At 41.0% G+C, this 23,447-nt stretch overlaps 5 protein-coding genes and 1 long non-coding RNA gene across 6 annotated transcripts; 2 read left to right on the top strand and 4 right to left on the bottom strand.

Annotated features, from left to right (window-relative positions):
- The first annotated feature begins 488 nt into the window (after positions 1 to 488).
- LOC101158816 (histone H4) lies at positions 489 to 1,431 on the top strand. Its single transcript, XM_004084053.3, has one exon. It carries the CDS (start codon positions 513 to 515, stop codon positions 822 to 824), a length of 312 nt encoding a protein of 103 aa, XP_004084101.1. The 5' UTR covers positions 489 to 512; the 3' UTR covers positions 825 to 1,431.
- A 159-nt stretch (positions 1,432 to 1,590) lies between these two features.
- LOC101159064 (histone H2B 1/2) lies at positions 1,591 to 2,247 on the top strand. The gene has a single exon (XM_004084054.4). The coding sequence runs from the start codon at positions 1,630 to 1,632 to the stop codon at positions 2,002 to 2,004; it is 375 nt and encodes a 124-aa protein (XP_004084102.1). The 5' UTR covers positions 1,591 to 1,629; the 3' UTR covers positions 2,005 to 2,247.
- Positions 2,248 to 9,944: 7,697 nt separating this feature from the next.
- LOC111947482 lies at positions 9,945 to 13,938 on the bottom strand. The gene is made up of 6 exons (XR_002873335.1): positions 13,237 to 13,938; positions 12,264 to 12,492; positions 11,976 to 12,135; positions 11,668 to 11,878; positions 11,414 to 11,570; positions 9,945 to 10,381 (listed from the first exon to the last, which is right to left on the bottom strand). It is a non-coding gene; the product is annotated as an uncharacterized LOC111947482 (long non-coding RNA).
- Positions 13,939 to 19,871: 5,933 nt separating this feature from the next.
- On the bottom strand, positions 19,872 to 20,703 carry LOC101164132 (histone H2B 1/2). The gene has a single exon (XM_004085943.4). It carries the CDS (start codon positions 20,662 to 20,664, stop codon positions 20,290 to 20,292), a length of 375 nt encoding a protein of 124 aa, XP_004085991.1. The 5' UTR covers positions 20,665 to 20,703; the 3' UTR covers positions 19,872 to 20,289.
- Positions 20,704 to 21,443: 740 nt separating this feature from the next.
- LOC111947481 (histone H4) lies at positions 21,444 to 21,807 on the bottom strand. Its single transcript, XM_023955305.1, has one exon. It carries the CDS (start codon positions 21,774 to 21,776, stop codon positions 21,465 to 21,467), a length of 312 nt encoding a protein of 103 aa, XP_023811073.1. The 5' UTR covers positions 21,777 to 21,807; the 3' UTR covers positions 21,444 to 21,464.
- Positions 21,808 to 22,076: 269 nt separating this feature from the next.
- On the bottom strand, positions 22,077 to 23,288 carry LOC111947471 (histone H1-like). The gene has a single exon (XM_023955261.1). It carries the CDS (start codon positions 23,209 to 23,211, stop codon positions 22,603 to 22,605), a length of 609 nt encoding a protein of 202 aa, XP_023811029.1. The 5' UTR covers positions 23,212 to 23,288; the 3' UTR covers positions 22,077 to 22,602.
- Positions 23,289 to 23,447: the final 159 nt, after the last annotated feature.

Below are 23,447 nucleotides of genomic sequence, written 5' to 3'. Positions count from 1 at the left end.
TAAAGGCTGTAGTTAGATCACTGATATACTGATAGAATTCTGCAAGCAGGCTTTCTGAATGTTGAATTGTAATTGCATGTATCTGTTTCTATGTATTATCACTGTTTGTATGTTCATGGTTAAAACATAGTTATTTTTAAATTTGAAATATTGTCAAGTGATCTGAGTGAACATGTTTTAAAAACATTAAAAATAATTCCTCTAATATTTCCCAGTCTATGCCTAAAATACCAAAATAGCATCTCTGGAAAATACTTTTGTCATACTTAATTTAGATTCTCCATTTTAATGCTCATGTTTTGCCCAATTGAGGCCATTAAGATGTTTTAACCTTTGTCACAAGTTTATACAGTATAACATTAGGGGGCGCACAAGTACGACTAATGAAAACTGTTCTAAAACGAATAAGACTGAGTCACACCTCTGACTTCTAACACGTCCTCAAATGAAAGATAAATTGTGGAGGACGTTCGTTCATTGATACTTTGCGTGAATCACCCTAATACTTAACGATGAGTGGCAGAGGCAAGGGCGGAAAGGGACTCGGTAAAGGAGGCGCCAAGCGTCACCGTAAAGTTCTCCGTGATAACATCCAGGGAATCACCAAACCAGCGATCCGCCGTTTGGCTCGTCGCGGTGGAGTGAAGCGAATCTCTGGTCTGATCTACGAGGAGACCCGCGGTGTGCTGAAGGTTTTCCTGGAGAACGTGATCCGTGACGCCGTCACCTACACCGAGCATGCTAAGAGGAAGACTGTGACCGCCATGGATGTCGTCTATGCCCTGAAGAGACAGGGACGCACCCTGTACGGATTCGGCGGTTAAATTTACGGCTTGATCAGAAGACTTCTACAACGGCCCTTTTAAGGGCCACCCAAATTTTCCTTCAGAGAGCATAGAACCTTACCACAATGAGCTGTCATTTGGGTTACAGTTTACGTTGTGAAACGATGACTAATGTTCTAGATGACACACTTTCACATAACGGCCTTAAACAGTCCAGATGGCTTGCCCATGTACTCACGCCCATCAATTTTTATCTTCTCTCCAGTGTTTACCGACAGCTTGACCTGTCCTATGATCTTGTCAATTAGACCAATGTTCACCTTCCCCTCATGTTTAATCTCATTTGGTTTAAAACACTTAGCCGAAAAATAAAATTTTTTTGGGGGGGGGGGGACTATGCACAACATCATGTAAAAACTAATATCACATCAAAGACATTAGCATTACTGAATGTCATAAGACCCTCTTAATCGTGAAATAATTGTAACTTTTTATGTTATTGTATTTTAGGGGTAATTGATAATTTATGTATTTGGATGTCTTGGGAACTGTGGTTGAAAATAATCTATAGTCACAAAGCACTAGAAAGCATTTTTTCATTTTGATATATGCTCCCTCACAATTAAACGGATTAAACTGCTTTCGTTTTCTTTCTTTTCCATAAACGATGCGCCAAATTGAGCAACAGTGGTGTCGCCGTGGCATCCAATAATAGCTGAGCGATGGAACAGCTCAGCCAATCATACACGGGTAACAACACAGTGTCATTTACACACCATGTGCATAAAAATCAGCCCCAAGTCTCTCCTCCCATAGTTCTCTGTTGTGGAACTAGAGAGGAATTATGCCTGAACCAGCCAAGTCCGCGCCCAAGAAGGGCTCCAAGAAGGCCGTCACTAAGACCGCCGGCAAAGGAGGCAAGAAGAAGAGAAAGACCAGGAAGGAGAGCTACGCCATCTATGTCTACAAGGTGCTCAAGCAGGTCCATCCTGACACCGGTATCTCCTCCAAGGCCATGAGCATCATGAACTCCTTCGTCAACGACATCTTTGAACGCATCGCCTCCGAGGCGTCTCGCCTGGCTCACTACAACAAACGCTCTACCATCACTTCCAGGGAGATCCAGACCGCCGTGCGCCTCCTACTGCCCGGGGAACTGGCCAAACACGCCGTGTCTGAGGGCACCAAGGCCGTCACCAAGTACACCAGCTCCAAGTAATTGGACGGATCTGATCCAAACAACCCAACGGCTCTTTTAAGAGCCACACACATGATCTCAAGAGTTCACGTTTCCTTGTTTTGCTGCAAAATCTTTCCCCATGTAGCCAAATTACTGAATAGTAAAGCTGAACATAAATTTATTGTGCTGTGATAAAAACCTGGAAGACAGTTTGAGTTACTCAGCAAAAACGATGGAAGCACCATTTTATGATACATAAAAAATATGTAATTTCTGTTCACAACGGATTTGTGATTTTGGTCAGTAGAATTGGACAGTAGAATGTGTCCTTTTGGCAAACTATCTCAAATTGCAAGCAAAAATGTAAATAGCATTTTGGCCATCAATAATACATTTCACAAGAAGCTTAGTTCCTGTGGCCCCAAGTAGGGAGCTGGATCTTATCAAGTCTCTGCTCTGCTGACAGACCTGACTGGTTGAAGATCTCCAAATCAGATTTGATTTATCATTAGGGCTGAGGCAGCTTTCTGGGACATTCCACTTTCATTCATTACCAACCCAGTACTACACAGCCCAGACTTTGACAAACCCTTTACCCTGTATTTGGTTGCATCTTAGAGGGTATGGAGCTGTGCTGCTCCAGGGGGCCAACAACCAGTAACTTCCATTAGTCAGAAGATAAAGTCTGTTCTTTACATTTTTTAGAAAATAAACTTTCATTTACATTTTCCCCTGTGGCCGCTCAATACCTCACATTGGGTTTTATTCACACAGTCTTGATCCTGTTGGGCACTTTTGAAATGTCATTTATTGTTTTTCCTTTTTTGCAAAATTACTCGACACACATTTCTGTTAGTATTCAGCAGCCCCGTTCCTAAGATCATTATTCTAAGTGTTTATTTGAAATAAACATTTGTATAAATACTAAATATCTTCTAAATATTGAGTTAAACAGGACTCTCTTCTCTTTTAGTATAGTATTTTTTATAAATCAGTTTTACTTGCCTGAGTGGTTTAAGATTAGCCTGTTTTACCCCTGAAATGTCTTACATTGCTGTCTTACCCCCTGTGCTATCCTAGGCACTTTGACAGTGGGAGTGAGGTCATCTAGACCCCACTAGACAGTGCGCTGAACTTTTTTCTTCAATGATTTGTTATCTACTATTTGCATGTTCTCCCCGTTCGTGCGTGGGTTTTCTCTGGGGACTCCAGCTTCCTCGCACCGTCCAAAAACATGCTTTTCATAGGTTAATTGGTCATTCCAAATTATCCATAGGTGTGAATGTAAGTATGAATAGGTGTGTGATATGTGTGAACCCTGAAAGGACTGTCGACCTGTCCAAGGTGTCCCCTGCCTTCGCCCATAAGTGGCCGAGATAGGGTCCTGCAGCCCCGTGACCCCAAAAGGGACAAACGGAGAAAGATGAATGAATGAATGAATGATCTCTGATCTTCACTGGTTTCCATGGATAACATGAAATCCTCTCCACCTTTAACCCCCCTCTTATGTTCATTTGTGAGGAACAGAGATGATGTTCCCGGTTCAATTTGACCCGGTGCATGTTTTATTAATTAAAAAATGTCTGAAACCCCAAAAATCCTAACAAGCAGTGTAAATATATCATTACTAACTCCATTACTAATTATTCTATCACAACTTAGTGAAATAGTGTTCCTTACCTCTTAACAGGTAGTGGTTTAATTATAAAATAATTCACTTGTTTTTCTTAAAATATTTACATGTTCAAACTTTTTTTTTAGATTTTCACTACTGCATTACTTTTGAAAGACTAACATATAAAATACAATAGTTTTACATAACATTGAAACATAATCTTGACATTTTGTTTTACATACATGCACTGTGAATCAGAAAAAAACAAAATCACAATTCAACAAACAAGCAATTGCAATATGAAGTTGTGTGTGTACATATACACAGGACAAGAATGACCAGTCATCACACTGCTTTTTGCAAATTAATTTGGCACATTTCGTACAGGTCATGCTTGTCTTGACCTGGATCCCCCCAACATCATCTGCATGAAGCTCGTCTGCTGAACTTTAAATATGTATTTGTAGCGTTAGATAAATTAATTCTTCTCTATGAGTTCTGGTAAATTGCCTTTTTTTTCCCCGGAATTTTCCTTTTTTAGGAGTTTTTCCTTACTGCGAAAGAGGGTCTAAGGGCAGGGATGCCAGTTTAGTTTAGTTAGTTCAATTTAGTATTTTCCTATTGAATTCTATGTATTCATGATCCTTTTGATTTTATGTTTTACTTTTTCAATTACCGATATGAAGCCCATCGAGACGACTGTTGTTGTGAATTTGGGGTTTACAAATAAAATTTAATTGAATTGACATGGTCACATGAGTCACTGCCATCATTGTGGTCTTTATTATGTTTTCTGCAGACAGGTTTGTCTAACACACATTTAAGTATGAAGACCAATGTATTTCACCATTCTTTGACATGATTTCTCCTCTTCACTAGACAACTTCACGCCATCGGTTACTGAGCAGGAACTCACCCGATACCAGAGCTTACAGAAGTACATAAAAAACACACCAGACAAACATGAAATTCTCAGTAACATCAACAATTCCCCAAACAGCTCATTACTGATTCATTTTGAAACAAACTCAGCAGACACCCATATTTTTTGTTGACAGGTTTATTTGAAATATGTTTTTCATTGATGAACAATTTTGTAACTGTTCAAACAAATCACGACACATGGAATTGTGTTTCTAATTGTGCCCCGACAAATAAAGGCTGATGTTATTCCCAGACATTTACGTGCAGCCAGGATGCAGATTGCAGCGTTTCCCACATGGTTTGTCCTGGATTTTGTCTCCATCAAAAGGCTAATGTTGTTAGCCCGTGTTGTTAGCCTCTCCTAACACTGGGTTGTTCTTCAGTTCTCCACAGTGTTGTGTCCCAGCTGCTGGCCCAGCTTGACGCCCTGAACTTGTCTGTTGGAGATTTTGTGAGCCGCCCAAGCCACAAAGCAACAAGACCTGCTGGACCGTTTCTTTTTTTTCTGTTCTACTCTGAAGGTGTGTCGTTTCCCTTCTCTACTTCTGTGCCGGTCCCAAGCCCGGTTGCTTTGAGAAGGTTGCGTCAGGAAGGGCATCCGGCATAAAACATTGCCAAGTTTACCATGCGACTTGTTCGCTGTGGCGACCCCTGATGGGAAAAGCCGAAAGAGAAACAACAACAACTCTGAAGGTGTGTCGTGTGTCATATCTTGATGAAGAATTTGAAGAATCTTGTTCAAGACCCTTTTCCCTTTGTCAACAATTTTGTATTTAAATACTATTTTTTTAAGTTGTAGACTTGCTTTAGTACTACATGAAATGGATGTATTCCTAAATAAACAACAAAATCCGTATGAAGCATTGCAAAATTTTGGTTACGAAACGAAGAATAAAAATTAGAAGAGCAAATAAATAAACTATGACTCTCCTGACTCTCTCGGTGGCCGGGACACTCCTACAGCGCGCGGTCTGCCTGGTTCCTGCCATCTCAGATGCTGTCGATCACTTTGCTGAAGAGAAAACTGATTTAAGGAGAACATAGGGGCGGACTTTTATACACACGTTTTGTAAATTAACTGTGTTGTTGCCCGTGTATGATTTGCTGAGCTGTTTATTTGCAAAACTATGATTGGATGCTGCGGTGACATGACCACTGCTTGTTTTGGTGCATAATAGCCTCCGTGCACGATAGAACTTCTGGTTAACTTCCGTGTTTCGTGTGTGAGGCCGACAACTTCATGTTGGTGTGTTATTGCTGTAACAAGCCCATTTATTTTGAACACACACCACATTGAACATTGCACAGTGGTCATCAACCTCTCCCCATCCCACACTTGCTGCAGATTTATATAAACCTGTATAGATATATGTGCACAGATATATTTGAAATGTTGTTTTTACGCACTCATGGTGCAACATAAAGAAACAACATAACAGGAAGAATAAACTAAGGTGGATCAACAAAACTGTCATATGAATGCCCACTCTCCCCCTCTCTTTTTGCAATATTTATCGAGCCTCTAGCTGCAGCAATAAGACAGAATGAGAGTATTAAAGGAATTAAAACCAAACACAGCCATCATAAAATTAGTCTCTATGCAGATGACATATTACTGTTTTTAAGTAATATACATTCTGTAAATGAAACGGCAACAATCATTAATGAATTCTCTTCTATATCAGACTATTCCATTAATTGGAATAAATCTGTTTTATTACCACTGAACAGTAATGCGGAGCAAGGACTCACAATACCAGTTAAATCAGGCAATATAAAATATCTAGGTATTTATTTTTCCCCCAAAATATCAGAACTGGTGCAGCTAAACTACACCCCATTACTGAAAAACATACAGGACGATCTAACACGCTGGACCAACCTGCCTTTGTCCCTTATGGGCAAGGTAGCCACGGTAAAAATTAAAATCTTACCCAAAGTTAATTATCTCTTCTCAATGATTCCCACACAACCGCCATTAAAATGGTTCAAAACATTAGACTCATCCATATCAAGCTTTTTATGGAACAATAAACCTGCAAGAATTAGTCTAAAAACTTTAAAATCTAGATGGGCTTCCCATCTACACCTGGGGCTGGGATCGGCCCTTCCCTGGCTCTGGGGCGGGACGGGACAACCCTCTTGGGGCCCCCGGTCGCTCTGGGTGTCATCTGCTTCTGCTGCGGGGTCTGGGGGGGGGGTCTTGTTGGCCCTGTCCTGTGGGGGGGGCTTGACGGGTCGGGGTCTCCGCTGAGGCCATTGGCGGTTTCCCCGGCCGGTTGGCTGCCTCGGTCCCGTCGAGGCCTGACCAGAGCTCTTCTAGGGCCGGCGTTTGGGGGTGGGGGCCTGGGCTTGCTCCGGGGGGGGGGCAACGCTTTCTGGCTCCTCTCTCTCTGTGTGGGGGGGGTGGTGCTGGGCCTGGGGTGTCGGCGCCTCCGGGGGTGGGGCCCCTGGGCTGGGTGGGCCTGGCCCCCTTGTTGGGGGGGGGGGGGGGCCAGCTGTTTGACCACCGGGGGACAGTCTATCAGCTGTCCCCAACTTACCCCCTTCCTCATATAACCTCACAATAGGGTGAGGGGGTGGGGGGCTTAGCCTGCGATGAGCGAGCCTTGGGGGGGGGTTTTACTAGGCAGTGGCCCCCCCCTATGGTTGCCGTATGGAGTGGGCCCCCCCTCTTTCGGTTTTATTTGCACCTTAAACATGTAGGGCCCTTGGTAGGGGGGGTGCTTGGACATCACTGCCAGCAAGCAGCAGATGTCCTCCTAGCACCCTACCCGCCAATTTTAACCGCACCTTAGACATTTAGGGCCCCTTGGTGGGGAGGGTGAGGGGTTTTGCGTTTTATGTTCTGTTTCGAACAGGATAGCACAAGGGTTAATTTGATTTTATATACTTTACCTTTTCAAAAGGCTGCTGTTTTCTTTTTTTATAAACGCATAAAAAACATGCTTCCTGGAATACCCCCAGAACTCTTAGAGAAGAATTAACTTATCTAAATCTACAACTACATACATATCCACCTCTGTGATGGTGGGGATAACATGTCAATGTTCATCTTGACCCCATAGGATAGCACAAGGCTTACATCTGGGGGGTATTCCAGGAAGCATGTTTAAACTAGCCTGACTTTAAGCCTGAACTCTGGCTGAAATCCGCCTGAACTTGCTTACTCTGGGTATGTCGGTTCCAAAAGACCGGATATGAGTTGGCGTAATTACGCTCGACTTGGTAACCCTGGGTTAACGCACGGTGCATAAAGACATTCTCAATAGATCGCCGATTTCTGGAGTCACCATGGAAACGCGTGGAGAAAAAAAAAAGAAAGCGCGACACTTGAGACGGAAGTGAGACCGAGTCTGAGATTTTAATGACGGCGGATAAAAATTATAAGTCCATCAAAAAAGTAACACTGCTGAAAAATAATTTAAATAATTTAGTTAAATTTATTCAAACTCAGTAATTGTTTATACAACTCAAATTTACGTATTTATCTAACTAAATGTCACATTACTCCATTAATCTTTTTTCCATCTTAATTACTTATATTTCTTGAACTTTCATATGTCTAAGTTTGAGCCGGCAGATATTGTCAGGGTTCTGACTTTTTCCTTAATAAAGAGAAGAACCACACAGGAGATGAGAATTTTTGCTAGACTTCTGCAGAAGGAGAATCGGTCTGTGACAGCACGAACTGTCACAGAGGAGTTCTGCCATCCTAGTGCATGGAGCCTTCTTTTATTGAAAACTGATGGTTGCAGACATGAATGTGGGTCATTTAATCAGAAACAACAAGAACATCATATTCTCGTATAATCACAACTTTTCAGGTCATTGTTTTCTTACTGAAAGATAGAAATGAGACAATCATATTATAGAGATATAGTGTGCAAGCAAATGATAATTATTTAACTCTAACATCCCTCCCTTTTTATCATTTCAAACACGTCATGAGTAAACACCATAAGGGGAAGGTACAAACGTGAAACATGGTTTTTAATCATAAGAACAAGGCATCACAACATCATTTCACCACTTGCTTTTGCACTTTCAGTGTGAGAGATTCATACGATGCCTCTGGAGTAGGAGCAGTCACGTGGGGAGGGTTCCTCTTCAGCTTGTTGGACAAGCTGGTAACGAATGAAAGCCTGCGTGGTAGCCTTTGCGATCATGGACATGACACAAGGCAGAGCGCATGTTGTAAAAAGAAAAAACAGGCACAAAACGATGAGTATATAGGTCAATAACTTCAGCAGGAGGTGCCACCATGGGCCTGATGTAAGCCAGGACCAGATGTCACTGGTGGGACTGGCGCCAGGAGTCGCAGACTTAACGTGGGCTTGCAGCTCTGTTAAGTCATGCAGTGCGGTAGAAATGTCCTGTCCATCACTTGTGCCATCCGGGATGAAAGTGCAGCAGGTGTCTCCAACCATTCTGCACACACCTCCTGATCACGCAGTTAGGAGGTCGAGCACGAGTCGATTTTGCAGAACCACCGACATCTCTGCTGCTGATGCATTGGAAAACTTGTAGGTGGTGTTAAGGAGTCTCAGCAATGCGTACCTGTTGCTCTCGATGTGGTCTCTTACTTCTGCCACTCTGATCCATGGAAGGAGTGATTGTCCGAACTTTGCTCCTCCAACCCAGATGCGGAACTCCCATGGGACTCCAGTATTGGTAGTCATTTGTAGGGCGTTCATGTGGAACTCCAGTGCAGCACGTTTCCGTCGTGCGGGGTGGGGTGTTCGGACGGTTCTGTTCATGAAGAACACAGGTGGAACCAGAGGGACCAGAGCACAAAGGCCTCCCCAGTTTGGAGGAAGGGATGCATCCCATAGGAAAAATCTGTTGCTCATATGTTGCTTGATCTCGTCTCTTGAGATCTTGTGATCATTTGCTTCTTAACTCTTGCTCCTAAGGGTCCCTTAGGAGCAAGAGTTAAGCTATAATGAGAAAAGACATCACTGAGACAAATGAGGTTGAGTTGAGATAACGGTTTGAGCAATAATTAAGAAGTGGGAGAGACGAACCTAAGACGCTCATGAGACAAATCTGAGAAGAATGAGTCCTAAAAGAGATCTCATCGTTGTCTGTCTGATGTCTCTTTCATGTCTTAATCATTTCTCTTGAATGTCTAACCAAAGCCGTTAATGAGAATGATATTTGAGATATATTTGAGAAAGAAAAGAGAAGTTATTTTTATAGCAGTGGTCGCCAATCCTGGTCCTCAAGGGCCACCATCCTGTAGGGTTTAGATGTTTCTTTGCTCCCCAGATGTGAATCAACAGGTGATTAACCACCTCCTGCAGAATTTGAGGAGGCAATTCAACCACTGCAGCAGATCTGTTGGAGCAGGAAAACAGCTAAAACATCCATAACAGTGACCTTCAAGGACCAGGATGGGAGACCACTGATATAAAGTAACAGTAAAAACAATACTAGAAATGTAAATGCTTTACACTTTATTTGGGCAGCACCATCATCAGTACAGCATGTGAATTGTGGTAGCAGTATTAGACACTTTTTAAAATATTAAATGCATTAAGTACATGAACCGTGGCATACTCAATCTGGTTGACACGCTGGTCATGAATACTTCCAGATTTTAAACAACACACTGAAAAAAAACAACATTATAAAAACATAAACATAAAAACATTCTCTGAAACTTGCAGACTATCAAATCCATGAACCAATTTGAGAACCAAATTAAGATTAAAAATAAGAAAAAAGATGGAAGAGAAACCAGTCCGCATACTGTAGATCATAGCAGTAGCCTTAGAACCTGCTCTGCCCTACATTTGCTGACAAAGGCTTTCTTGAGCTTGGCCTCTTCAATTTGTTCCCAACCAGGTAGAGTGGCACATCTTAGGACATCAGCTGTAAGACAAGAACATTAAAATCTGGCATGAGTAAATTGATAATAGACCGCACATAACAAACAAAGATAACACTTCAAGCTCGAAGCAAACTGTAGTTTTATAAAAGCAGCTGCATAATGCTACCATAAGATTACGTTTCTGTCATCCCTAAAAGCAGCCACACGTCGCTAGAGAGGACATCTGTTTCAGTTAAAAAAATTTAAATGCAGCATACTATGGGCATTAACTATTTAACAAATAAGGTTCAAATCTGTTTCATTTCATTTTTCATGATACAGTCCAGATCAAACATTTAAGAAATGATCAAGTCCCATTTTGCATGGTTGGCTCTTAACAAGGGAAAAATAATACCCATGTCTTCATTGGGACGCTGAGGGCTGATCGTGTCAGACGGCAAACTGTGGAATAAGATATTTCAACGAATATATATTATGCTATGATTAAGAATTTTGTGGTCAATATTTTTTGGATTGTTCAGAATATTTCCATTAGTTTTTTAAATTAGAGCACTTTGGCTTAGGTCTTTGTTCTGTTTGAGACTGAAGAATTATCCCTTAATGGTACAAAAGTAAAGATTGGAAAAAAGTCTGTTATACTTAGAAAACTTCATAAAGCCACCCTTTAAATTGTATTTTATTTCTTTTAATGTGACACAATCTTGCTATTTAAATCAAATTACCCCAAAATAAGGATTTTCAAAGCTAAATTTTAGGTTAGCCAGGGCTGCTCATTCCTGGTCCTTGGGATCTATCACCCTGACTGTTTTCTAGATCTCCAAGCCCTGCTAGCTGTTGATCAGCTCAATCAGATGTCTCCACATTCTGACTGAATGAACACACCTGGTCCAGCTAATCAGCACCAAGCAATTCATGGAGAGTTGGAAAACAAGCAGGCTGGTAGATCTCAAGGACCAGGGATGAGCAGCCCAGAGTTAGATTAATAAAAGATTAATTAGAATAATTAACTGCAGGTCATGATTAACTAACCACACCCAAAAATGAATCGCATGACAGCACTCATAAATATGTACCTTTGCAGAAACTCCAGGGTTGAAGCCAGCTCAGTTGGATAATGACTGTTAAAGCAGAAGTAGATTCTGAACATCAGGCACAGTGCTGCAATGTTGTTGTGTACGATGGAGCGGTTCCAAATGAGCATGAACCTCCTTGGGGAAAAGCAAGACTGTCCTAAAGACAGAACAATGGATAAAGTAAACATGTCACTCATGTACAGTGTACAAAGACAAAACCTTTAGAATAATTTAACACTTGAAACTTTACTTACCACATACAATAACAGTTGGAGTCAACGGCACCTGCTGCAGCTGGACCTCGTCTGCATCTTCTACAAGAACATGGCATCCTCCTCATTAAAGTAGCAGAGCAGAAGAAAGAGCATCTCTTTAACATCTCATCTCTTCTGAGCAGCTACTCTGCTCTCCTTGCATCATCTGCAGCCTTTTAGAGTTTGGAAAAACGTCTTGCTTTCATCATTTCTGCAACAAGAGTGCAAACCATTTCCTTCCTTAGTCTTGGGCCAGGTCCCTTTCCAAAGACTCTCCAAAGACTGCACAAATTCCTCAGAAAACTTACTCCATGGAATTTCAAAGCTGTCCTCCCAGTCAATGTATGTACAGTCCTCAGCTTCTGGAAGATGTGGATGACGAACTCCTCGGTGACAATAACAAAAGTGATGATGATTGTGTTGGTGAGGTCTCAACAGATGATGATGTGCTGTTCTCTGGCGTTTGGTCTGCAACAAAAAACAAACAAACAGTATAAGTGTATTAAGTTTACACTGTACTGTCAGTGTGTTACCCATTCACATTCATATCCACTTCTGTGCATTACAAAAACTCATTTGTAATGTTTGACACTCACATTTCAATTTCCAGAGAGCAAGACGTTTCCGGGCTTGAACAGGTCTCAAAGCTGGCAGCAAGTCAGCCTCTTCTATGAATCATAGATCCTCATACAACTCCATTTATTCCAATGGACTGCAAGTGTTCTTCCAGGATGTCTTTTGTGGCTCTGGTAGGACTTCCATAATGGCAGTGTGGAGGAACATGGGTTCTGATTCACTCATTTTCACGTGTAGAATTTAGATCACCTTGAATCAGAGAGGGGAAAAAAAACATCATGTACACACATTATATACAGCACAAAGTAAGATCTGGAAAGGTTTTTAAATATGATTTATGATTCACTAAAATCCTCGTACATATCAGTGTCGACATTTGTTGGCTTAGCTACATCTGTGCTCTCTAAACATCTCCACCACTGACAGAGGGCTGAGAACATGTTTCCCTAATATGCATACTTACATTTTCAGATTATGCTTTCTAGACATGTGAGCAGTTAATGATGACTTTACTTTAAACACATGTCCATAACCAGTTTCAAAAGATGGCATGCCAGGCCAAACGTCTGCAAGATGATCTTTTAAACAAGATAAAAGCTTATACAGCGTAAAAATTGCACATACAGTGAAACTGCACATTTTGAAGTTTGCAATAATGGAAATGGTCTGTGGTGTCGTCACACTGTGAATGGGATGAACCATGCAGACCCTTAACTTAATGAAGAGCAAAATGTCTTCCAACAGTTACTTAGCACTCACGCGTTTGGAAAAATATCGAGGCTCATTCTGTAAACTCTGCACTGCAAATAACTCTTCAATGACTCTATTTTTTATTTCAAAAAGCACAAGTTAACCTTTGTAAAATGTAATAATTACTTATACAGCCAAAGCCACCGCGAGTAGCCCAGACGTCTGCAGTACTGGCAGAGCTAGCTTAAACACCTTTAGCATTCAACTGAGTTCAGAGTTGGAGGAAAGAAATCGCAAACTTACCGTGCAAACTTCAAAGATTGTATTAATCTTTTCCAGACAAGCAAAAAAAATGTTGGAGATTCATCCCACGGATTGTTAAAACGCAGAAAAAATACGACAAACGGTCGTCAAAAGTCTCTCGTCCTCTGCACTTCTCCCGCTTGCAGATTCCGGCCCGTTGGTGACGTCAACCACAGAGTTTTCCCTCCCACCGTGATCAACCAATCAGAAATCTGTGTCAAGTGAGGCTGTGATACAGTTTAAAATTCAAATCGGGTTACTCCAGGCTTCTGTTTGTTCAATATGATGCAGACTAAAATCAAGAAAACAGAAAATATTTTCAGCTTGTAAGGCTGCATGAAGGGGGATTTTTAAAGACAAAGATAAAGTAACTCAAACTGAACCCCATAAATCTGTACCGTCCTAAAGTTGATTTATTTATTTGATTATTTTTATTTGTGTATTTTATTTGTTTCAAATGTAAGATCTATTTTTTGTTCACTTTAAGGTGATCCAAATATGATCCCAAATTTCCTTTATTTAGTTCAGACATCAATGTGTTAAATGTTTTATACCCACCAACATATAAGTGTGCGTATATGCACTTATGCGTGTATGCATGTGTGCCAGTGCATGCGTGTGTTTGTGTTTAACTAAACCTAGCACCATTAACCCAACATACATTCTTGTTCATTTATGTTTATCTAAGCAGTCAAAAAAAAGTTTATTAAATCGACACTGCAATGTTGTCTTGAAATTTCATGTTTTTTAAAAAGTTTCAAAAATATGTCTTTTGAGGACATGACCGTCTTAATGATTTAACTTTTTTTTCTTGAAATTGTAATTAAGTTATATAAATATGTAAGCAATAAACAACTTTTTTAAGTTGAACATAAATAAAATAAAAAATATTATTTTCTCGAGATGAACTGTAATGGTGTCATCATAAGACTCATTTTATGGCTTGTACTACTCTCATTTTTCTTTTTGCTGAGACAATAAAAAAATAGGCTAAAACAAGATCTATATTATTGAGCAACGAGAGACAGAACCATTTATGTCTTTCACTGAGACGTAACTGAGATAGGGATTTGAAGTAAGGATATCAAATTGAGACATACTTGAGCGCAACATAATATGGCTCATTTTTCTCTCAATTGAGATCTGGAGAAGAGACAGTTGTGAGAGAATTTTGAGATCTCAAACAGTGCTCACTGTGAGACTTATTTCTCAGGAGAAATGTTTGAGAAGAATGAGAAAAGCAGTTTAGTCTCAAACAGTTCTCATTTATGTCTAGGAGACGTAAATTTGACAGAAACGAGATCTCATCTTCAGTTTTGCTTTGCTATGGGATAGGCAGTGTGTCCGCACAGGAAGTACCAATCAGCTAGGACCCTGGATCCTCGGTCCCCGGGCACTATGGTACTGCAACCTGCTAGGTTTTGCCTACCTTTGGTCTGGTTTGTTATGTCAAATGTCCGTTTGATCAGGAATAATCCACAGCTTCCTCTGATCCTGTTGGTTTTCTGCATACAAGCTGAGTAGTTAGATCGAACAAAGATATCACCTCCGGGAGCTCCGTGGAGATAAGGAGTCAGATGGCAGTAAATTTGCATTGGACACCTCCTTCTGGTTTATCATTCTTATGATAAAATCTGCTATTGTTTTTTCTTCATTAGCTTTTTGTAAGTCTGTGGCTACTATAGGTAACCTATAGGGCCTTCCATAGACTATTTCAAAGGGTGTCAGGCCATCTGATGTAGGTCTGATTTTCGTGTATAGTTTTACTAGATCTAAACACTCTGGCCATGGTCTTCCTGTTGTTTCCATGCATCTTTTTGAGTCTGCTTTTTACTGTTCCATTTGTGCGTTCCACAAGTCCTGCACTTTGTGGGTGGTATGCACAGTGATTTTTAAACGTCATTTTTAGGCTGGCGGCCATGTTTTGGATGATGGTGTTAACAAAATGGGCTCCATTATCACTATATATAATTTCTGGTATTCCATAATTGGGAATGATGGTTTTACAGATACCTTTTGCTACTGAGATCGCGTCAGCTTTTTTGGTAGGGATTATTTCTACCCACTTTGAGAATGCGTCTATTAGCACAAGGCAGTATTTATAGGGGCCACTTGCAGTAAGTTCAATGAAATCCATGTGTAATATCTGGAAAGGGTAGGATGGCTTAGGAAAAGCTCCCCGCTTTGGTCGCATGTTACCCTGTGGGTTTTCCGTATACAGGTAGGGCATGTTGTACAAAACCTTTTTAAGTACGATTGTAGGCCAAATGCTGTAAAATAATTTTGTATGAGCACTGTCATTCCTCCTGTCGACACATGGCATGGCCCATGTGTCGCAACTGCTGCTGCTTTGAACAATGATTTCAGGATTATAGGTTTACCATGCAGTTCATAAATTTGTTTTTGAGTTATTTCTGCTCCTTTTGATAACCACAATTTCTTTTCCCGCAGTGGAGCTGAGCTTTGCATGTCATGCAAGATGCTAGTGTCTATGAGTTGTGTGTTTTCTGTTTCTGCAGAGTATGTTCCTTTGTTGTGGTGTCCTCCCGCCGCTTGTTTTGCAATTTTATCAGCAAACCTGTTCCCTATTGAGATTGTGTCTGTGTTTGCAGTGTGTGCAGCACATTTACAAACTGCTAACCTTGATGGGGCCTTTATGGCTTGTAAGAGGTTAAGTAAAAGTTGTGCGTGGGTGATGGGTTTGCCTGTGGAAGTTTTCATTCCTCTGCGTTACCATTGTTTGGCAAAAAAAAACACACACATGGTGGTAGACAGGATCAAGCTTTTTGGAGTAAAATGTAAGGGGCTGTCATATGGCTTTGTGTTTTTGCATTAATTTAATCTTAAATTAAAATTAATTTTATTTCTATAGAACCTAATTACATACACAAGAACAAACAAAAATAAAAGAGAAATTAAGATAAAAAGCTTAAAGAAGAGAAGCAATAAGTAAAAGAGCTAAAATATAAAAAACAGCTAATATATGAAAATATAAATTAAAATAAATTAATGCTAAAAAGTGCATTAAAATGTCTAAAACACCTAAAGTATAAATTGGAACAAGGTAAGACATAAAAAGTACAACATTAGCATTAAACAAATACTGTAAATATGTGATAAATTATAATATAACATTTCATTTATTTGTTTATTTTTTTGTTTAAAACCTCAACAGTGGGAGAGGCCCTTACATCTTCAGGCAGGCTGGTCCACAGACGAGGCCTGTAGTATCTAAACAAGGCCTATTCATGGATTTTAGTTCTGACCTTCAGCAGGCCCGCGCCTGAGGACCTGAGGGCTGTGGGGGGTTCAAAAGCTAAAAGCATGTCTGAAATAAAAGGACCAAGAACATGAACACTCTTATAAACTATCTAAAAAATCTTAAAATTGATCTTAAAGCTGACAGGGAGCCAGTGCAGATATTCTAAGCTTGTGTAATGTGCTCCCTCTTCCTGGTTCTTGTTAAAAAGGCGTGCAGTGTTCTGGACTAGCTGTATGTGATAAGTGTGGTTTTCTTTACGCTAGACATGAGGTCATTACAGTAATCTATTCTTGATGTGATAAAAGCATGAATTAAGATTTCAGCACCGGTCAAAGCTAAGGTCAGCATCAAACCAAGGTTCCTTACGATCACATACAGTTGGTTGATGGAAAAAACCTTATCTCTCTCTCTGCTTCAGAACCGATAACCAAGACTTCTGTTTTGTTTCTGAGCTACAAAACGTTATCTCCAATTAATATTTTAATGTCTGAATCACAGTTTAAAAGCACAGGCTGACACAAACAATTACTTTTAACAGTTCTCTCCAAACTAAAAGAAAAGCAAAAAATACACAACACAAAACTAATGGTATATTAACACTTAGCAAAATAAACCATTTCACTGAAATGAATCCTTTAATGTAAGACTAGTCATGTTTTCCTTATTTTATTTGTATTCCTCTTTTCTCTCTCTCTCATGGTCACACACACACACACACACACACACACACATGCACACCTACTGTGACAACAGAATTTCACTCAGGCACACGCAGCTGCATTATCTCACTCATACTGTCTCTAGTTTAACAACTACTTTTTTCTATTCTTCGATTTTTATTTGTCCTTTCACACCATACTTTATCTTTTATTTCAACATATAGTGTAGGCTGTTTTGGGTCTTTTTGCACCATATATATTTTTCGTCCCCCTGTAAAGGAGCCCCGTCAGGGGATTTACTCAAGTTAATACCCATAGTCACAACTGTAGGCCGTTGAATTTAAACACAAATCAATTTTAACCGTCTGCAGTCCACACTTTTGAGGTTGTCGAAAAGATGCAAAAACTCTGAGATTACTTTGGTGACCTTGGCCAACCAGGAGGTATGGCACTCTATGTCCCGAGTTCCTGGTCCAGGGAGATCGAACTAGCACGAAACTCCGACACCAAGGTCACTTTGATATTTATGCGGTAAGGAAGAAAAAAAATGGAAATAAAATGCATCTATAAATATGAGTGTATATATAGTAATACAATTTTATATATTTTTCACTTTAAAAATTTTTTTTTTTTTTTAATGTTCCCTGCCACCTGTACTGCCTTTTTACAGGAGTACTCCAGAGAGGGTCTCTAAAATACCTCTCCTTCTTTTTTACTTTTGCATTCTGGGACTGGTTACCCGTTTTAGCCAGAAAACTTTTCTGCTATTTTTTCTTTGCGCTTGGGACTGGTTACCCGTAGCCAGAAGAAACTTTTCTGCTACTTTTCTTTTGCATGCTGGGACTGGTTACCCGTTTTAGCCAGAAACCTTTTCTGCTATTTTATTCTCAACACTGTGATCGTATGCAAAACTCACTCAGTCCTGTGGTTCATCATTTCCGGTCGGATCTCGTCAAGCCACCGCTGGCAGATGAGGGTTAGACCTATGACGCTGGCCCGGCGAAGAATTCACCTCCCGGGACTTTCTTCCGGACAGCCTATATTGTCCGGGCGTGCGCACGGCTTCAGCGCGTCATCCTCAGTCCACCACCGGTGGGTATGTTGAGATCCGGGTCACGGCACCAAGTTGTCAGGGTTCTGACTTTTTCCTTAATAAAGAGAAGAACCACACAGGAGATGAGAATTTTTGCTAGACTTCTGCAGAAGGAGAATCGGTCTGTGACAGCACGAACTGTCACAGAGGAGTTCTCCCATCCTAGTGCATGGAGCCTTCTTTTATTGAAAACTGATGGTTGCAGACATGAATGTGGGTCATTTAATCAGAAACAACAAGAACATCATATTCTCGTATAATCACAACTTTTCAGGTCATTGTTTTCTTACTGAAAGATAGAAATGAGACAATCATATTATAGAGATATAGTGTGCAAGCAAATGATAATTATTTAACTCTAACAGATATGCTCATTTTTATAACAATAAAAAGAACGGAAAGAAATGCACGGAGTGCAAAAATTCATTAAAGAACTTTCCATCACTGTCATAACATCTATAGGTGGTAGGGGTGCTATATAAACTCATCATTTTCTACTTTACTCTAACTCATGGTATAGAGACGTAAGCATAGTAGGACAATATAGCTCGGCAAAACACGGTGAAACACAGTAAAATAGCTATACAACTAAACATATTTTTAAAAATAATCCACACTTAAACCCAAATCCATCCAGACAGGAAAAGGGAATGATATCCCAGAATCCCTTGCGTTGCCGATCTAACAGCAGCATCAAAGTTACACCTACTTAATTGAATTAATTTGAACGAAAGGAAAATAATTGTCTGAAAACTACATGTTATTTTTAAGGTGACCTAACAAAAAAATGATTTATCTTAACTGAAGCAAATAATTAAGTTAGATCAAAGTAAAAAAGTTTATCTTTCCAACATCCATATGTGGTCTTATCACCCTCTCATGGTGGAAAAAGTATTATCTGAGCTTTTTCATCCACTAAATCATCTTCAAATGGACACGCCATGCTGCTTCACCTCTCTGTAAACGAACTAATCTTCAAGTAAACCTGTTCCCGACCAGGTTATGTTCAGAGCATGAGTTGCCATGGTAACTTGACCTACCCTGAAACATACATCCATTTCTGGAACCGAAAGCTGAGGTTATCAACTTCCTCAGCCTCAAACTTATCGTGGGAGCTAGCATAACCTGCTTTCTGGAATACCCCCCTGGAGTGTCCATTTCCAGGCCTCAAGGGCCGGTGTCCTATATGTTTTCCAATTAACCTGCTGTTGAAGCTCCTCATTGGCTAAAGACACCTGATCCAGGTAATCAACAGCAGAGGAGGCAGGGTTTCTGGAAAACCAGCAGGTTGCCGGCCCTTGAAGCCTGAATTTAGACACCCCAGGCTTACATTCAAACATTTTTGCGTGTTCAATACCCATATGCAAAAAAACGGCACTTTGGACATCCAAAGATTATCAAGTTATTGGATATTTTGAACGCACTAGAACAGCGTGTTGTACTCTCAAGATTTTTATTATCAGCCACTTTATAAATGTGTAAAAAGCAAAGTTTTTGATGGCTAAAATGCAATTCTTCACCTTTTTCCTGGCGACTTATGATTGTTTTCATTTTCATATGACATGATGCTTAAGTCAAAGAACTTGACATTAACTTGAGTTTCCAAAACAAACATTCAATTTTAGCTGAATAGAAAATACAATTATATTAAGAAATTTATTAAAAATGGTGTTTACATTGTTCCAACTATAGCACAGTTCATTTTTTAATATACGTCTGTTTTTGCAGCTACTGAAACTATTTCCAGAATTTGGCATGCTTTAGTCACTTGACAGTGTTGTTTCCTGGTTGGATGGTGGCTATATTAATCTCATCTGTTGAACGCGATCAGCAAATTGAAGGTTTATATAAAAATAAAAAAATTAATGCACTCTTCCAGGTTTTCATCACAGCACAAACAATTTATGTTCAGCTTTACTATTCAGTAATTTGGCTACATGGGGAAAGATTTTGCAGCAAAACAAGGAAACGTGAACTCTTGAGATCATGTGTGTGGCTCTTAAAAGAGCCGTTGGGTTGTTTGGATCAGATCCGTCCAATTACTTGGAGCTGGTGTACTTGGTGACGGCCTTGGTGCCCTCAGACACGGCGTGTTTGGCCAGTTCCCCGGGCAGTAGGAGGCGCACGGCGGTCTGGATCTCCCTGGAAGTGATGGTGGAGCGTTTGTTGTAGTGAGCCAGACGAGACGCCTCGGAGGCGATGCGTTCGAAGATATCGTTGACGAACGAGTTCATGATGCTCATGGCCTTGGAGGAGATGCCGGTGTCGGGATGGACCTGCTTGAGCACCTTGTAGACATAGATGGCGTAGCTCTCCTTCCTGGTCTTTCTCTTCTTCTTGCCTCCTTTGCCTGCGGTCTTGGTGACGGCCTTCTTGGAACCCTTCTTGGGCGCGGACTTGGCTGGTTCAGGCATGATTCCTCTCTAGTTCCACAACAGAGAACGATGGGAGGAGAGACTTGGGGCTGATTTTTATGCACATGGTGTGTAAATGACACTGTGTTGTTACCCGTGTATGATTGGCTGAGCTGTTCCATCGCTCAGCTATTATTGGATGCCACGGCGACACCACTGTTGCTCGATTTGGCGCATCGTTTATGGAAAAGAAAGAAAAAGAAAGCAGTTTATTCTTTGTTTAATTGTGAAGGAGCATATATCAAAATAAAATAAATGCTTTGTAGTGCTTTGACTATAGATTATTTTCAACCACAGTCCCAAAGACATCCAAATACATAAATGATCAAATACCCCTTAAATACAATGGGTAACCTAAAAAGTTAAAATTATTTCACGATTAAGAGGGTCTTATGACATTCACGGTCGTGCTAATGTCTTTGATGTGATATTAGTTTTTACATGATTTTGTACATTGTTTTTTTCCCCACAAATTTTTTTCAGCCAAGTGTTTAAACCAAATGAGTTTAAAACATGAGGGGAAAAGTGAACATTGGTCTAATTGACAAGATCATAGGACAGGTCAAGCTGTCGGTAAACACGAGAGAATATAAAATTTGATGGGCGTGAGTACATGGGCAAGCTATCTGGACTGTTTAGACCGCTATTTAGAAGTGTGTTGTCTTGAACATTATTCATCGTTTCTCAACGCAATCTGTAACCCAAATGACAGCTCATTGTGTTAAGGTTCTGTGCTCCTTGAAGGGAAATTTGGGTGGCCCTTAAAAGGGCCGTTGTAGTTTTCTGATCAAGCCGAAAATTTAACCGCCAAATCCGTACAGGGTGCGTCCCTGTCTCTTCAGGGCATAGACGACATCCATGGCGGTAACGGTCTTCCTCTTAGCATGCTCTGTGTAGGTGACGGCGTCACGGATCACGTTCTCCAGGAAAACCTTCAGCACACCACGGGTCTCCTCGTAGATCAGACCAGAGATTCGCTTCACTCCACCGCGGCGAGCCAGACGACGAATCGCTGGTTTGGTGATTCCCTGGATGTTATCACGGAGAACTTTACGGTGACGCTTGGCGCCTCCCTTACCGAGTCCCTTTCCGCCTTTGCCTCTTCCGCTCATCGTTAGATATTAGGATGGTGTACTCAAAGTACCGTCACATGAACGTCCCCCAGACTTTATCTTTCATTTGAGGACGTGTTCGAAGTCAGAGGTGTGACACAGCCTTTTTCTTTGTCTTATAATAGTTTTTCATTAGTCGCCCTTTTGCGCCCCCTAGTGTTCCACTGTATATATGCCGGAAGAATTGTGGCGAAGGTGAAAACATCTTGAAGGGCCCAATTGGGTAAAACGAGCGTTATAATGGAGAATCTAAATTAAGCAAGAGGACAATATTTTCTAAAGATGCTATTATGGTGTTTAAGGCATAGAGTGGGATATATACTAATTATTTTCAATGGTTTTAAAACATGTTCACTCAGATCACTTGACAATATTTCAAATTTAAAATGACTGTTTCAATCATGAACATACAGTGATAATATATAGGAACAGACACATGTAATTTCAGTTCAACATTCTGAAAGCAGCCATTACAGCGGCTCTGAATGATTATCAAAACATGTATACCGTTTATTAAAATAATTCCTTTGCAGCACAAAGTTTGTTAAATTTGTTAACAGTTGTCTGATTTTACATAAAAATTAAAAGATTTTAAAAGAAGTCAGATCAGTGTGATCCAAGTAAAACATCATAACCTTTACGTTTGTTTTACAAACAGATGTAAACATTTTTGTTAACACTAATTTTAAGAGTAACAAGATGTGATGTTAGAAATTATATGAGCAACCACTGAGCCGTTTGATAATAAAAAATAGGAAAAAGCTCTTAAGTCAGAGGTGGTGGCTCTTAAAAGAGCCTTTGTGTAGCAAAAGTTGTTGCTGATGTTTTACTTCTTCTTGGCCGCGGTCTTTTTGGCTTTAGGCTTGGCTACCTTCTTAGCAGGAGCTTTCTTGGCTGCGGGCGCCTTCTTCACTGCCTTCTTGGGGCTCTTGGTGACTTTCTTGGGGCTCTTGGCCGTCTTCTTGGCTGCTGCTGCGGGCTTCTTGACCTTCTTGGGAGACTTCTTAGCCGCGGCGGGTTTCTTGGCTGCTGCCTTGGGCTTTTTAGCAGCTGCGGGTTTCTTAGTCGCGGCGGGCTTCTTGGCTTTCGGAGCGACTTTCTTAGCTGCAGCCTTCTTGGGAGTCTTGGTTTCGGTACTCTTGCTCATCTTAAAGGAGCCGGCAGCGCCAGTGCCCTTGGTGTGGACCAGGGTGCCCTTGGTCAGCAGGCTCTTGATGGCGGTCCTGACGCGCACTTTATTCTTCTCCACATCGTAGCCTCCGGCAGCCAGAGCCTTCTTGAGGGCTGCGGTAGACACGCCGCTGCGCTCCTTTGAAGCAGCCACCGTTTTGACGATAAGCTCGCTGACGCTGGGACCGGCCTTCTTCGGTTTGGAGGTCTTCTTCTTAGCGGCTTTCGCCGGAGCGGCGGCGGGAGCTGGAGCTACTTCTGCCATGTTTGCTTTTCTGTCTCGCTTGTCACAGACCAACGTTCCTGACTCAGTTTGAAGACGACTGAGCGCCGCACTGGATTTAAACACATCATGAGAACCGTGGAGACTCAACGGAGCGAGTGCTGCCGCGTTTGGCTGAAACGGCGACACTTGTGTGTTTTCTTCTGGTCCACAAAACAGCAAAAAGTCCGTTTAGGAGCAGCGTTACTGGCTCACGAAGAAGCAGCCGACAGCAGACA

The sequence above is a fragment of the Oryzias latipes genome, chromosome 1, assembly GCF_002234675.1.
Source record: "Oryzias latipes chromosome 1, ASM223467v1".
NCBI classification, from domain to species: domain Eukaryota; kingdom Metazoa; phylum Chordata; class Actinopteri; order Beloniformes; family Adrianichthyidae; genus Oryzias; species Oryzias latipes.
Note: the sequence above shows the minus strand (reverse complement) of the source record. Positions and strands in the feature narration are given on the sequence as shown.

Excerpts from the sequence above, each read along its gene's own strand:
- LOC101158816 (XM_004084053.3), top strand. The coding sequence starts at position 513 with ATGAGTGGCAGAGGCAAGGGCGGAAAGGGACTCGGTAAAGGAGGCGCC.
- LOC111947471 (XM_023955261.1), bottom strand. The coding sequence starts at position 23,211 with ATGGCAGAAGTAGCTCCAGCTCCCGCCGCCGCTCCGGCGAAAGCCGCT.
- LOC101164132 (XM_004085943.4), bottom strand. The coding sequence starts at position 20,664 with ATGCCTGAACCAGCCAAGTCCGCGCCCAAGAAGGGTTCCAAGAAGGCC.
- LOC101159064 (XM_004084054.4), top strand. The coding sequence starts at position 1,630 with ATGCCTGAACCAGCCAAGTCCGCGCCCAAGAAGGGCTCCAAGAAGGCC.
- LOC111947481 (XM_023955305.1), bottom strand. The coding sequence starts at position 21,776 with ATGAGCGGAAGAGGCAAAGGCGGAAAGGGACTCGGTAAGGGAGGCGCC.